The following is a 14523-nucleotide window of genomic DNA, read 5'->3' on the forward strand; positions in this document are numbered from 1 at the left end:
GGCCATACGTCAGCGGCGGATCTAGAAAATTTCACAGGGGGGGCAAAATGTCTAGGCAGGGTGGTACATACCTCTTCAGAGAAATATGTCAAAATCCCCTATACGTAAACAGAATCAAGAAATTATTGACAAAAACACTTAAAAATTATTTATTGTATCATTATCTCCTAAGAAAATAAAGGCTATAAGAGGCTTTTAGACAAACAAGCAATTAGTTTGTACAAGGTGGGCAGCTTAGGGGGCAAGGCTCTACAGCAGGAGGAAAGCTCCCCCACAAGATATGTGCTAATTTTATTTATTTTTGTTGTTTTCCAGCAATTATGAATCATCATAAGAGTGCATGAAGCCAAATGAAATTTGTCATTCAGGGGGGAGGCAGTGAAAATTTTTTATGGAGTGACACAATACTTATTAACACTACCTGTGGCATTGCAGTGAAAAATCTAGACCCTGTACCAACTGAAATGCATGAATCCATTCTCTTCCGCTTATCCTTGTTGGGGAGGGGGCTGAAGCCTATCCAAGCTGTCTCAGGGCGAGAGGCAGGGTACACTCTGGACAGGTCGCTAGTTTGCTGCAGGGCTGAGACAAACAACCATTCACACTTATGGGCAATTTAGAGTTACCAATTAACCTATTCCCACTAACTGCATGTCTTTGGAATTTGTGAGGAAGCCGGAGTACCTGGAGAGAACCCACGCAAACACGGGAAGAACATGCAAACTCCACACAGAAAGACCCCGGCCTGATGGTGGAACTGAGACCAACAAAATGTCTGATCCACTGGGATTTCCCCCTACAGCCATTTACTGAGAATGGTCTGATAAAATGATATTCACCATGTGGCAGGTCTGTGTCAAAATACCTTGTTGGTGGCAGATTGGCCAGCCAGCTTCGAGCAAATAGTCACTCAAATAACCACTTGCTACAACAGAAGTATGCGGAAGAGCCTCTCTGAACACATTGGACCTTGAAGCAGATGTGCTACAGCAGCAGAAGACCACACTTCTGTCAGCTGAGAAGAGAAGACTGAAGCTGCAATACACACAATTTCACAGTGGAAGACTGGAAAAATGTTGTCTGCTCTTTTTGACTTTAAATGTTTTAAAAACAATAAAATAAAAATAAACAATGTAACAAATGATCAGAGATGCAGGATATTCAGTCTGTAGTTCTATAGGGCTTTGGAGTTGACGTCACGCCGCAATGCATTATGGGAGCGCAGCTTGATACACTAAAAGAAAACATATGTTTCGTGTAGGTGCTTAAAGCAAAACAACAGTAATAAATGTGACACTGGGAAGCCAAATCAAAATAATTTATTTTTGGTGACATTTCATACAGTTCTAAGATTGTGTCTCAAACACTTGGTTGATTCATGACTACATTTCCATTTGCCACCCCAACCCAAATTAACAGAAAATAACCCAAACATATTTTTTTTTTTGGGGGGGGGGGGGAGCAAATCCTGTAGGTATTTTTGCAAGCCTGTCAACATCAACCATATGCTTCTAAAATGATTTCACATTACTCATGAGTAAGATTCTTTTTAAAAACAAAGTTAGTGCATTTCTTTAATTATACTAAATCACTAGCTGCTCATACTTATTAATGAAAAAAACAAAACAAAAAACAGCTCCAGTGATTGGATACTCGTTTACTGCATTACTAAACCCAAAGTCAACGCAACAAGTATTTTCTCTCAGCTGACATCTTGATCGGTACAGAAATGTCATATGTGATTTTTTTTCTTTTTTGCCAATGCGATTTCACACAACTTTGGGGAAACCAGCCTACCAAGATTGGGAGAAAAGCGCTGCATTAGAATTAAAATAAATAAATTTAAGAAAGCAATACATACAGTGAGTCAAACTTCAAATTCTAAGTTAACCTGTTTGTTTTCCAAAACTTAGAAGAAAAACAAACAAAAGGAAAACAAAACAAAACAGCAAACTCACCCTAAAAGCACAAAACAATCTGGTGGATTGACTGGTCAAAAGCCTCCCTCCGTAAATTCAATACTAGAACAATTACATTCTCCCACACACGTTTCTAGTGAAGGGTTATTACAATATAGCATAGGTTACTACACCTCTACAGCTTTTTCAAAATCCAGTTTCACTGGGCCAAAGAGTTCCCCCAACGATTACATTAGCAGACCTCATCAATAAAAATCTAAACTTTATCCTAGCACACTATAATCGCAGCCAGCTGGCACGTAGCACGTGAAAATATTCCAATTTCCTTTATACCCACAACTTGGCTGCCTGATAGTAAATAGCTATCATCATTAGCTAACAGCACTCAGTCTATTTTTTTTGACATTATGCCATTGTTAAGAACAAATTCACAGATAAGCTTAACCTGGATATCCCGTGATGATGATGTAGAAAAGCCAAACCTTGCCTAAAACCACTGGGCGCACCAAGCAGTCAAATCTTAGCAAAACCTATTTGTTTTTCCTCATGAAAACACACGAACCCCCCAAAAAGCAAAACCCACAACAAAACATGTAAACAGAGAACCTGACTGATAATCAACATGACGATATTCTGAATTCATCGGAACAGTTAAACTCAAAACACGTAAAACTCAACGTGAAAAACTTTGGACCAGGCTAGCAGGTTCACCGTGGCTAACAGCCCAGTGAGCCCCCCCCCCCTACAGAGCATCCGGGCTTTGAAGAAAAATCACACATCTGACCGCGGTGCATGTCAACACCTTCTGATAATCTGACAGAGAGCGTTTAAGCCAATCATGAACCAGGATCAAAATACCACCATAGAACACAATTCATTGATATACATTAGAAGACCACATTGTCCCTTTCAGGACGATTCAGAATCTCTGCTGTAAAAATCAAAATGTCCTCAATATCATTACATCAGTGTGACAGCACCCTGCAGCACTTCAGTCATTTAGCTTAACAATCGATGCATACACAGACATCAGTCAACCCTTCAGTCATACTTGCAAACCTAAGCACACAAGAGAAAAAACAAACAAAAACTGATGTCTCATTGCGTGTTAGTGATATCTTTGTATATGTACATGACATATATGCATGTTCTTTTTTCTTAGTGCATATTGTTCTTGCAGACCAACATCTATTCTTTAATTAAAAAAAAAAAAAAAAAGGTAGAGGGCCATTTACGAGGCCCAGCATCCCACCTTTCCCTAGCGGAGCATGAACGAATCAACAACCTTCAGGTAAGTCACACTTAAATTCTTTTAAGCGTATTTCTGAAGGCCAAAACAACGTTTTTGTTTCTTTTCCAATCACTCGTCAAAGTTCTTCAGGTGTCATTTTGCCCATAAGTCCTGGATGTCAGTCTCATTGCCACTTTAAAAGCCTCTCTTTGGACATGTTCCAGGGGGGTGAGGAAGGTGGCTACCATAATTGTTGTTGCTTTTATGTTATTCATTTTTATATAATTATATATATCCATGTATATATTCATACATCTTTTTCTATTGATATCAAGTTTTTATTTTGGCGATACTGGTGGGATGTTCTGCTCTTTTCCAGTGTGCCTGTATCCTCCCTGCGGGGAGCTGCGTCGGGGTGGTGGAGGACGCCTATGGTCCCGGAACTTGAGGCCCCCGGTGCCCCTGGGACCATTGCTGCGGTGGTAGCCTTGAGAGTCACGTTCACGCGGTGGCCGGCTCTCCTTGCATTCCCATCCCCCCTCCCTGTCGTGGCTTCTCTCGTGCTTGTCTCCAGGACTGCTGCTGGAGCCCGGCTCCTCGGCCTTGTTCACGCGCAATTCACGTAGTGGCTGGCCCGACGCAGTGCTAGAGGTGGCCGGGGTGGCCGGGGCAGGGGATGCAGGGGGAGGGTCCTTGGGTGGCCTTTGACACACTTCGGCGTAGCTGAGTTTACGGGGCTCCTAAACAAAAACAGAAAAAACATTTATTAGATGGGTAAAACATACACTCATTTACTGAGTTTTAGCACCCTTCCAGTCAAACCCTCAGATCTCATAATCTTGACGCTCATTGGGGTAGGAGTGAAAATTCTGGACTTTTGGTGAGACAGAAGCATGAGGGGAGGGGTTGGGGTGAAATGAGAGAGAGAGAGAAGAAAAAAGAAAGAGTGACAGAGATGAGGGATAGAGCCAAAGCCAGTCAATTCACTACCTCACTTTCCCTCTATGCGCAAAAGATCTCATCATCAGGAAGACAACTGTGCTCATGTGGCGGCAGCAACAACAGGAAAGTCAGATTCTCACCTGTGCAGGGGTGGGAAGAGCGGCTGTCGCAGGGGCAGCCGTGCTGGGTGTGGCTGGTGTGGAAGCAGCAGAGGTCTGAGGCCTGGAGCTAGGCACAGGCTGTGTGGAGGCGGGGTTGCCCGGAGTTTTGACAGGTGTGCGTGGAGTTGGTTTTTGAGTCGTAGGTTCCACCCGTTCGACTCTCTTCTCCTGACGAACAGTACTATCAGGACAAGAGGTTCAGTTAGCAAAGCTAACATTTTAAGTTTTATTGTAAGAACAAAACATGCTCAAATTAAGAGCAGAGACAATCATACCCAGAGGCTGAAGGTCCAAGTGGTTGAGTAGCAGATTTTGCAGCTGCCGGGGCAGGACTTATGACAGCCACAGCTTCCTCTGTGACTTGACCTGAACCTGGACTCGCAGTGGCTTCTTTATTGGCTTGTTCTGCCTATAAAAAGCAAAGTGCATGAAGGTTACACTTGTGCAGTCCTCATCTCAACAATGCTTTCTGTGCATCATTGTTCAAGAGATTTACAAACTCGTTTTCTTACCTTGTCCCTGTACAAACCACGTACTACATCCGACATCCGGTTTTCTAACACTGGCTCCCCCTGTGTGCTGACCACACAGCCCGGAAGAGGAGGGAAGTTGGTAGCAGCCAGGTCAAACTTGGGTGGTGAAACCTTGACCTCTGTTAAGGGTACAGGCCTCTGAGAAAAGGAATTAAAAACAGAGCCAACGGGCAGAAATATCATTACATGGTTCATGGTTTTAAACACAACATACAAGTTTTATGGCCATAGGTAATTGCTGTTTACCGCAATCCGTTCTTCTTCTCGCCTCCTCCGTGTTCCTCTGTAGGTCGTACGTCTGAAATACAAATAAATAAGGTGTGAATAAGGAGTCAAGTGAGTCAAAAGTCATATGCATGCCAAATCCATTAAGCATGCGTCAGTCAATAAGCAAATTTCAATGACATCATTTGATGTTTACATATAAATCAGAAAGAAAATGTTTGAAGCAACAGACAAAAAAGAACATGTGCAACTAGCTCAAGCACAGGTGCTGCTGTTGACACTGGGGACACAGTGAGGCATGCTCCTGGAAAAAAGTTTAGTTTTAGTCTTCAAGTTGATGATTAATGCTGTAAGTGGAATTTTGAACTCCCAAGTTGACTGTTTTGTTTGTTTCATTTACCAAAAAAAAAAAAAAAAAAAAAAAAAAATCAAATCTGAGTAGTACCTACCCACTGAAATGACACTCATGTCTAGGTCTAAAAACCCTTTTACTCATTTAAACTGCATTTAGTTCAAAATATGACTTTTGGTTAAAGTCAACTCTAACCTGCTTAAATCGATGGAAATATCATAACCTATCAAATCTAACCCACGAGCAGCAGCTCTAACATTCGACCAGGTTTGAAACAGGTGATGCTTACCTTCCACGTCCAGCTACCCCACTGTCATCGCTGGCGTCCAATGAGGAAGAGGGGGGTAGATGCGAGAATGCCATGGTCAAGTCAGTGGTTGTCTGGACTGTGTTAGTAGTGGAGACGGCGGCAGTAGCGTTGGGAGCAGGAGGCTGCGGGCTTCGCAGTCCGGTCAGGCTTTCCAGTGGGACCGGTGTTACGGATGCTGAGGTCACGTCGTTTGGCCTCACCTGGGGCTTCACGTGGTTTCTGTTGTCGTGAGGGGAAAGTGAAGATCAAGGTTACTATGCATTTAAAATGCTCTGCATACAAATTGGCAACCAGTGCTTCCTACTGAACTTAATAAATTTTGGTTAAGGTGCTTTTACACTTAAGTCCACGTAATATAAGTTATTCCGTTCAGGATTTATATTTTTACACATTTACCAACTTTTTGTCGTGTATTTTTTGCAGTCATAAAATACACAAGACATTATGCTTATGTGTTCCAAGGAAACAGATCTGTGTAATACACATCCAGAGCCTTTGAAAGCAGTTCAGCAGCTGTTACAAGTACATTAATCCAATTTGTTGGCTATAAGATGTTAAACCACTGTAGGGCTGTTCGATATAACTATATATTTCGGATGACGATATAAAAACGTCTATCGTTTCATATTACGCTATTGTTTGTTTCGTGGTGTCGCAAAATGAACTGTTTACAGCAATAGTTTTTCATCGTTTTGATGGTCACTGTAGAATTTCTCTCATATTTAAAATACCCACACTACGGACGGACAACTGCTTTATGCATTTCGTTAGCAACAACAAAGGTAAAACCGCTTGTTTATTTTCCACATAAACCTTTCACAATAAAGCTTAAGATCCTGTTGAGATTTTTCAAAATAAACTGAATCACATGAAATAGTATGCAGCGTGTTTACGGATGAGAAGCTAAAAAGAGCCGTCAGGCGCTAAAAAAATAAAATAAATAAAAACCTTAGGACAGGCTTTTCCCAGCAGCACGCCGTGTAATACTCACAAAAATTGTTAAAATTGTGTCCGTTTAAACTCGACTCCAGGTACACGACGCCCAGGTGAAAAACACTTTGTGCAAGTCGAGTTGCCCGAGATTCACAGAAGTTACAGAAAACGTAAAACTTTTGTGATAAATATCGTTGTCGGGACGATAAACGTCTTATATCGGGATATGAGATTTTGGTCATAACGCACAGCCCTAAACCACTGTATGAACTTAAGAGTAAATCTTGTGTTAAAACACTGAAAATCATGCACTTCAATCTGAGGTAATTAGAAGCCTATACACATCATTTCATTTGAAGTCTTCAAAGGAAATAAACTATTTTCTAGTGAAAAGAAGCTAAAACGGTTCAGTCAGTTCAAAGGAAACACTGGTGGCAACCACACTAAACTTGACAGTTTGCAAGGGAAATGGGACAACATGCTGTGTCTTCAGAGTAAACGTAGACATGCAGGTGGTTTTGGACTACAACTGAGGTCATGATTGGCTGAAGCAGCTAAAACTCAGATGTCAGAATTACTGTGTTTGGCTATCTGCAACCAATCATTAACTCACTGAGCAGAGCTGACAACACCCCTGCAAGACCTGCCAGGATTTGTGCCACAAATAAACCTTTTAGATGTTGTATGATTAGCATGATTTCACATAAACTTATCTTCCCACCGGTCTTTGACCCTCAGATCTCATAATCTGAACGCTCATTGGGTTGGGACTGAAATTCCTGACTTTGAAAGTCCACAGGGAGAACAGAGAGAGAGAGAGAAAGAGCAAAGAGAAAAGATGAAGAAAGCGAGAGAACCAAAGTCAGTTCTTCCATCCCTCTTTCCCTCTATGCGCATCATGATCTCATCACTGGGTCTGACTTATGTCTTTGTGAAGCTTCTTTTGAACAAACGTGATGAACACGCTTGAAAAAGTTGTCATCTCTTTGCACAAAAATGCAGTGTATGAATTGATGCTTGACAGCAGAGATGACCTACACTCAACTCCTGTCAGCATTTCTTTGTTACAGCATATGATGACAGTCACGAATGAAAGCAGCACAAATAAAAAGAGACTACACATGATGGATAGTTAGTTGTGATGGAGAGAAGCTGTCACATGTAATAATGTAAATGCAAAGAAGGGCAAGATGGCCTTAACTGGAAAAATAAATAAATAAAGCCAGTTGCTTGAAATCAGATTGCAGCCAGCATTTATCAAAGGAAAGACAAATCCAGGACGCTCATAAAAAGGCACCAAACATTTATCACAACTACGAGGACGATTATGGCCATAAAAATCTGCCTGGCAGAAGGCATGGGGCCTGTTATGTATTTAATCATCTGGCTACTGCGGTATGGTAAGAAATGAGGGAAGCAATGAAGCTCATTATATAGAACAACAGTGGTACCTGAAGGCATTTATTACATTCTTTCTTGAATAGAGGGGTACACTGTGGGGAAGTAAAAGAAGACAGGGAGTGATGAGCAGTTCCCTCTTTAACTTTAGACAAACTGTATTACAGAGATGGTCCGATGTTCACTGTTTAACTTCATGCAAACAAGAACACAAGTGATAAAACATTCTAATATGTTTGAGAAAAGAGACCCCCCCAAACAAACAAACAAAAAGCTCACAACAATAATCCTTACCGGCTTCTGTTGAATGGGCGAGAGATATTAAGAGAACTGGAGCTGGTCTTGTAGTGTCCAGCGGAGCCAAATCCATTCACAAAGCTACTGTTGGGAAACGGAGCCTGCTCAAGAGGTGGAAGGGGGCAAAAATAAATAAAAAAGTCAGTATTTACTAATCCTCCTTAAAGAAACACTTATTTGCAGATATCTGTTGTTTAGCTTTCCCCAAGGAGATGAAAATAGGTAAGCTCATTGTAGAGCGGATTTAGAAAAGAAAAAAAACAAAAACATCCCAGCCAATTCTTATGCAACATTGTGTATTTATGTCATTGACATTTCAGAAAGCAAAGCATCTGAATTTAAGCATCACAATAAATAAGGAAGCAATAACTAACAAGGGATTCTGCCACAGCTGGCGCGAAACACATTTTGCACGGTTGATTTCCTGCATTATATTTAGGTGCTGAATGCTGGTGATGAACGCAGACAAAAGCCTTTGAGGTGCATGAAGTGTGGCTTTCTGTTTTCTGGGTTTTAATAATCACACAGAACAGACATTAATGCCTGACTGTATTTGGCTATATTTGTAAAGATGCAGTTATTTCGATTAGTGCAAAATAAACTTGGATGATTAGTGTGCAGGTGTGCAGGTGTGCAATGGTCCCTGAAGTCCTGTGACAAAAACACCTTCTATAAATAATAAATTAACATTAATAATACACTTTTAAGATTACACTGAATTCGCCCCTTTGACTGTAGATCCTCTGACAGAGGGTTTTAGTTAGTCTCACAGCAGCAAAAGCACAGTCAATCTCACCAGAGGCGTTTCAAAGTACGGTGTGGGCGAAGGTGTCCAGGTGGGAGGTACGATGCCGTAGAGGGGGTACTGCTGCTGGGGGTAGACGTGCTGCATGTAGAGCGGAGAGCTGTACTGGGACTGGCTCTGGGACTGCTGAGCGTACAGGCTGCTGTCCATGCTACGGTAGCCGTTCTTTGCAAAAAATGTGTTGATGGCCTTTATTCTGGCCTGTTGGTATGAATCAGAGGGGAAATGTGTCAACAGACGTCAAGATGTTTACAGAGGGGCCTTTCCAAAATGTCAGATTTTAATTTAACTCACCATAATGGGTTTTCCCTGAAATGTTTTTACTTCTTCTCTCAAGTACTTGTACGCCTAGGGGGGTAAGAAAAAGAGTCAAACGACTATCAGTGATGCTGGATTTCATCTGAATACTTTAGACATGATGAAGAAGAGTTGAGCTGAGTACCTGTTGAGCATCTGTGTCCGATTGGAATGTGATGTACCAGTTGTTGTTGTGTGCAAACTCGACACTTATAACCTTTGGACAGTTGTCATTTTTGAACAATGACTCCACTTCCTGTGAATTGAATACAATGCATACTCACTTCAAGCATATAACTATGTTTTCAGTGCTTTAATGGCCTGTCAGTCAAACTTTTTTTTTTCTTACCTCAACAGGTGTGGTTTCGGGAACTTCTCTCAAAATGATAATGCACCGCTTGTGATTAGGACGCACTTTCTCCCCTTTCTCATCCACTTGTACCATAGGAGAGGCTGGAAGGAAGAGTGGGTTTAAGAATATTTAAGCTGAGGCAAAAGACCAATCAGTACACACCTTTTTAAACATGAGCCATCCTCAGCTTTTCACTTACATCTCAACACATCCAGAATGAGGTCCATGTCTGTAGTGAGGACTTTAATGCTCTCCATACTGGCAATAGTCCAAATAGGGACAAACTGATCGCTGTCCATCTGGGACATCAGGTACAAATCCTTTGAGAGGTTCTCTCTGAATCAAAATAAATAAATACATTCATGTAGATTAGCTTCTGCAAACAGTCAAGAGAAAACTATTTTCTAAATTTTGCACATAAAAAAAATTTGCTTTAGGTGTTGGCTTCTTACCTGGAGAAATAATACTCCAGTTCTTTCTTCAGAGACTCTCGCAGATTCTCAGAAGAGATTGGCTGTTCTTCCGTTTTTGAATCCACTGTAAAATGTAAAAGAATCATTGGTTAAAAAAAGAAAATTGCAATGTTTTCTGTTAAAAAGCATTAATGACATTATTTTTCCAACACAACCTTTTTCTTTTCAAAGACATATGCTGATGTCACATGACATTATAAGCAGTGACTGAAATGACTCCAACAGTGTCAGATTCATCCGTGTCATAAGCGCGACAGGAAAAGTTGGAGTTACTGGAAGAGCGGCTAGATTGAGGTGACTTTTACTCTACTCCATTCAAACTCAGATAAAGGTGTTGTTGTACACATACAGGGTGTACAACAACACCTTTATCTATGACCTTGGGGGGGCATTAGATTGCACAGGTGTAACTAACACAGGGGCCAGTGGTTCCAAGTTTCCATATGCTTAGCAACACAAGTGATTAAGACAGGGTTTTTGTCAGGGTGGTAATTAAATACAAATAACTCTACAGGTTAGGTGTGACCCAGCAGTCTCTCAGTTTAGCCAGTGTTTCATCTGGCTCCCAGACAAATTTCCCTCGTGGGACAAAGAGTTTTGTGAACACATCTGCATGAAAGTCCTGTATTTTAAGCTGTTGATACATTTTATGGTATCAGATCACTCAATCTGCCACCTCAGTGCATTCAGGTTGTTCATAATTTCCTGTTTTCAGACGTATTGAAAAAACACTAATTTTTAGCTGCAGCCTGTGTGTGTGAAGATGACTTCTTGTGTCAGGACTGACCTGAGGTCCCTGTTGTAGACTCAGCGGGGGAAAAGCCCAACTCTGGAGGGTCCATTCCATTTACTGCTATCTCAGCTGTTGCTGTGGAGCTGCTGTTATCCAGGGCCGGGAATCCCACGGTATACTGCTTGCACCCAGCAGACGGAGGCTCAGAATAACCTGTGAACAAGGTAAAGAGTCTGATTCAGAAAGAGCACAGTCTATTTCAAACTTACCCGCATCTCTGATGGTTTAGCTATTTATTGTTTGTGTACATGAAAAAAGTTGCGATTTTTTTTTTAAAAGTAGTAAGGCCCCAAAATTATTTTAAAACACCAATAACAACGTTAGGAGTGTTGACTCAAAAAGGGGAAATAATCCCATGAGTAGACATGGGTGTCACAATGTCCAGTTTCCCAAAAAAGCCTTCAAACTTAATTTCCAAACACGTGCTGTAAAGCGCAATAAAATCAGTTTAGCATATTCTTTCATTTCTTACCCTCATTGAGATCCGAGGGAGACCAATGAGGGTTGCTGGTAACGGTCTCGCTGGGGGCCACGGGCATCTCCTGCCACACCTTGGCATTAGGATTCAAACCAGCACCCTTGAAGGTGACCTTCAAAACAGAAAGAGGAGAATCAATCAAATTTGGTTCCGACAAACACTGAAAGCAGAGTGATGCTTATTTTCGAGCAGAGGTAAGTTGTCAGTTATCTAAATTTTACTGTTGAAATTTAAGAGTTTATATTTAAGCACTGAAATGCACACGTTTCATCTGTTTAATGCTTTTAGTGGTTCTTCAAACGTAAGACGCATTCAAATAAGGGCTCTTTTGACTAACAAATGTGTGACCATTTACACATCTGTCACCTGAGTTTTGCTTCTTTTTTCCCCCCGGTTGCTTTTTATTCCTTTTTAAGAAACAGAGTTTTAAATCTTAGACCTCTGCTGCACGTCTCAAGGCATGTTTGCCCTTACTCCAGCAGAGGTTTAAGGAAGGAGGATGCAATCCAAGTTACAGTCAATATTGAACAATCCTTCACACCCTTTTTACCTTGTGCTGGACAGCCATAGGAGCATGTTCAGCAAAAGACTCATTCAACCACAATACACCACAAAAACACCACATGAAATCACCCCTACTATTGGCCAAAAAACTTTATAACTCCCCCTTATGACACCTAGACTGTTATAACTAATACACTGTCTATAATGTTTATAGTATTGTTCTAATATGGCAGTTTGAGTGCCTTAGTTTTATCCAGTTTTGTTTATATTTTATATTTCATTTGTATTTTTCCCCATTTATGTTTTAAGTGTGCATCTGAATGAAAATTACTCCCCTCTGATATTAATAAAATATTTTGATTCTGACACCAGGGGACAACAAAGCCAAACTAAATTATGGTCTTCAACAACACCATAATAGACTAAGAGAGGAGCTGTAGATGGGTCATAGCCAACTACAGCTATGTCTGCTGATTTTCATTGATTAAATTTATACTGATGGCTGGAACATCCCAGTGACACATGTCCCCATAAGGCCTTGTGATCTCCTGTCAACAAAATCAGCCCTTACCCTGTTCACCTCAAGGAGGGGTGACTATAAAAGCTGTGTGTAGTCAAAATATTTGCAAACTAACACGTTACATGTTACCTTCACCAGCATAAATTTATTTCCCATGTATGTTATCCACAGATCTGATGTGACTCTCCATACCAAACCGGCTATGGTCTGGCAGAAGAAATCCTGACCCTGCAAAGATCTGTGGCCAAGAATAGATTGCACACTGACACATTAAGATCTACAGACACCGATGTGATCTTGATGTGAGCTAACTGTGGACTGTGCTTTTAATCTTGTGTAAAGTGGATGGCAGCTTCCTGCTAAACTGTCAGATTTACTTCACATTGTCATTCACCACCTGCTAACAGATCCTGGCTCTTTTTTGCAAAAGCACTTGGCCTGACAAGAGCAGCTGCCGGTGGTAGTATGGCTCAGGGCACTTCTCCTCCCCGATCACACAACAAGAACGGGATGTATACCCATAGGAGAGGCCTCTGTGCCATTCAGACAAGCGCGGACATTTATGTGCGGTGCAACTTGACACATGGTTACAATGCACGCTTCTGTGTTACAGGCCACAGTGAGCCAAGCAATGTCAGCTGACTGCGCTGCGCAGCAAAGGCCAGGTATTTGCAACGCATGTCACTGCGCTAGCTAGGTCTGCTAGCACCGCGATTAGCTCACAGATAACGGAGTGAATGAACACTATCATTCGGCCAGTAATTGAAGCATCGTTCACCCGCTAACGGAAAACAACTGATTCGGCGCGTGTCCGCTTCAAATACCACCGCAGTCATCCTAAAGCTCTGTCAAAACTTAACTCACGGGCTAATGATTACTCAGCAAACTACTTAATGAGCTTGCTGGTTACAACGGCTAAGCTACAGTTAGCAGCTATCTGAATGAGCTGCGGTAGAGCTACTGCTATAACCCCCCCACACACACCGCCACCATCACCAAGTGTGTAAAAGTAAAGCTTGTACTGGCAGCAAGTAGAGTAAGTAGTCGTGAAAGTCTTTGATTCTGGTCCCGCTTTCTCACATAGTCACAAAACAGTCACGCAAAAACTCACACACATTCACAAACGCGCTCAAAGTTTCATTCTTGATCTTGTTTGAGTTAATTTTAGATGTGTAATAAATAACAAAGCTAATTACGCAGAGGGGGCGTACTGTGCTAACAGGTCTCCCTGTTAGAAAGCGGCAGTCGCTTAGCCAGTAAGCTAACAGGCTAAAGAAGGCCTCACTCACCATGCCGCCTGACCCTCCCTCGCTCCCCAGCGGAGCCTCGTCCTTCCCACCGGTCTTCGGTCCGGGATCAGCCTCCTCCTGCAGCAGCGGCGGCTCTCCGCTCTGGTCTGAACTCATCAGCCGCTCCTGACTCACTTCTACCCCGTCGCGTTCTCCCGGCCCCCTCCTGCCACCACCACCGCCGCCGCTTCTCCCCGAAACGCCGGCTGAGTTCAGCAGTCAGTCTGGTTCTCTCCTACTCGACTCTGGATTGGCTAACCGGCTAGCGGGTATGCTACAGACTGAAGCTAGCGTGAGTATGAATCAACGAAGCGGGCTAACGACTAGCTAGCTCAATGAATCAAGCTCACACGCCGAGAAACTAATGGTACAAGCAGTGCCAAACCATGACTCTTCTTAAACGGCGGTCCCCACTGGCGTTTCGTCAAATACTACAGCACACACCGGGTTCGTGAGGCGCATTCCTAACCGGGCGACCGGAGCGGACACTGGGGACACGCACCTTTCCTCAGCGCAGGCACACAGTCCGCCGAAGTCCCGGCTGCCACCGCGAGAACTCGGTGACCTCTACGGCGCTATTTCCTTTTCCGGATTTACACTGTAGTTTTTCTTTAGTAAGAGCACTTACATCGAGACCCAGTGGCTGTCTTTTGTTTGTTTTGTTTTTTAAAGAATAAATAAAGTGAAATCCATATAATGTTATTTTTCGGG

At 42.3% G+C, this 14523-nt stretch overlaps 1 protein-coding gene across 3 annotated transcripts; it reads right to left on the reverse strand.

The window, feature by feature from the left end:
* Positions 1 to 3132: 3132 nt before the first annotated feature.
* Positions 3133 to 14378, reverse strand: larp4aa (La ribonucleoprotein 4Aa). 3 transcript variants are annotated; one of them, XM_005732650.2, is made up of 17 exons: positions 13813 to 14378; positions 11494 to 11611; positions 11016 to 11174; positions 10208 to 10292; positions 9955 to 10091; positions 9753 to 9856; positions 9549 to 9659; positions 9401 to 9454; positions 9098 to 9307; positions 8299 to 8402; positions 8058 to 8099; positions 5653 to 5892; positions 5033 to 5084; positions 4766 to 4924; positions 4529 to 4662; positions 4233 to 4434; positions 3133 to 3890 (listed from the first exon to the last, which is right to left on the reverse strand). In XM_005732650.2, the coding sequence occupies exons 1-17, from the start codon at positions 13927 to 13929 to the stop codon at positions 3489 to 3491; spliced, it is 2430 nt and encodes an 809-aa protein (XP_005732707.1). In that variant the 5' UTR covers positions 13930 to 14378; the 3' UTR covers positions 3133 to 3488. The 3 variants fall into 3 exon arrangements, with proteins under 3 accessions (XP_005732707.1, XP_005732709.1, XP_005732708.1); XM_005732652.2 differs by having other exon boundaries at positions 14315 to 14376; XM_005732651.2 differs by lacking the exon at positions 8058 to 8099.
* Between the last annotated feature and the right edge of the window lie 145 nt (positions 14379 to 14523).

This window comes from Pundamilia nyererei, unplaced genomic scaffold (assembly GCF_000239375.1).
Source record: "Pundamilia nyererei isolate P.nyererei 1_Seehausen unplaced genomic scaffold, PunNye1.0 scaffold00047, whole genome shotgun sequence".
NCBI classification, from domain to species: Eukaryota; Metazoa; Chordata; class Actinopteri; order Cichliformes; family Cichlidae; genus Pundamilia; species Pundamilia nyererei.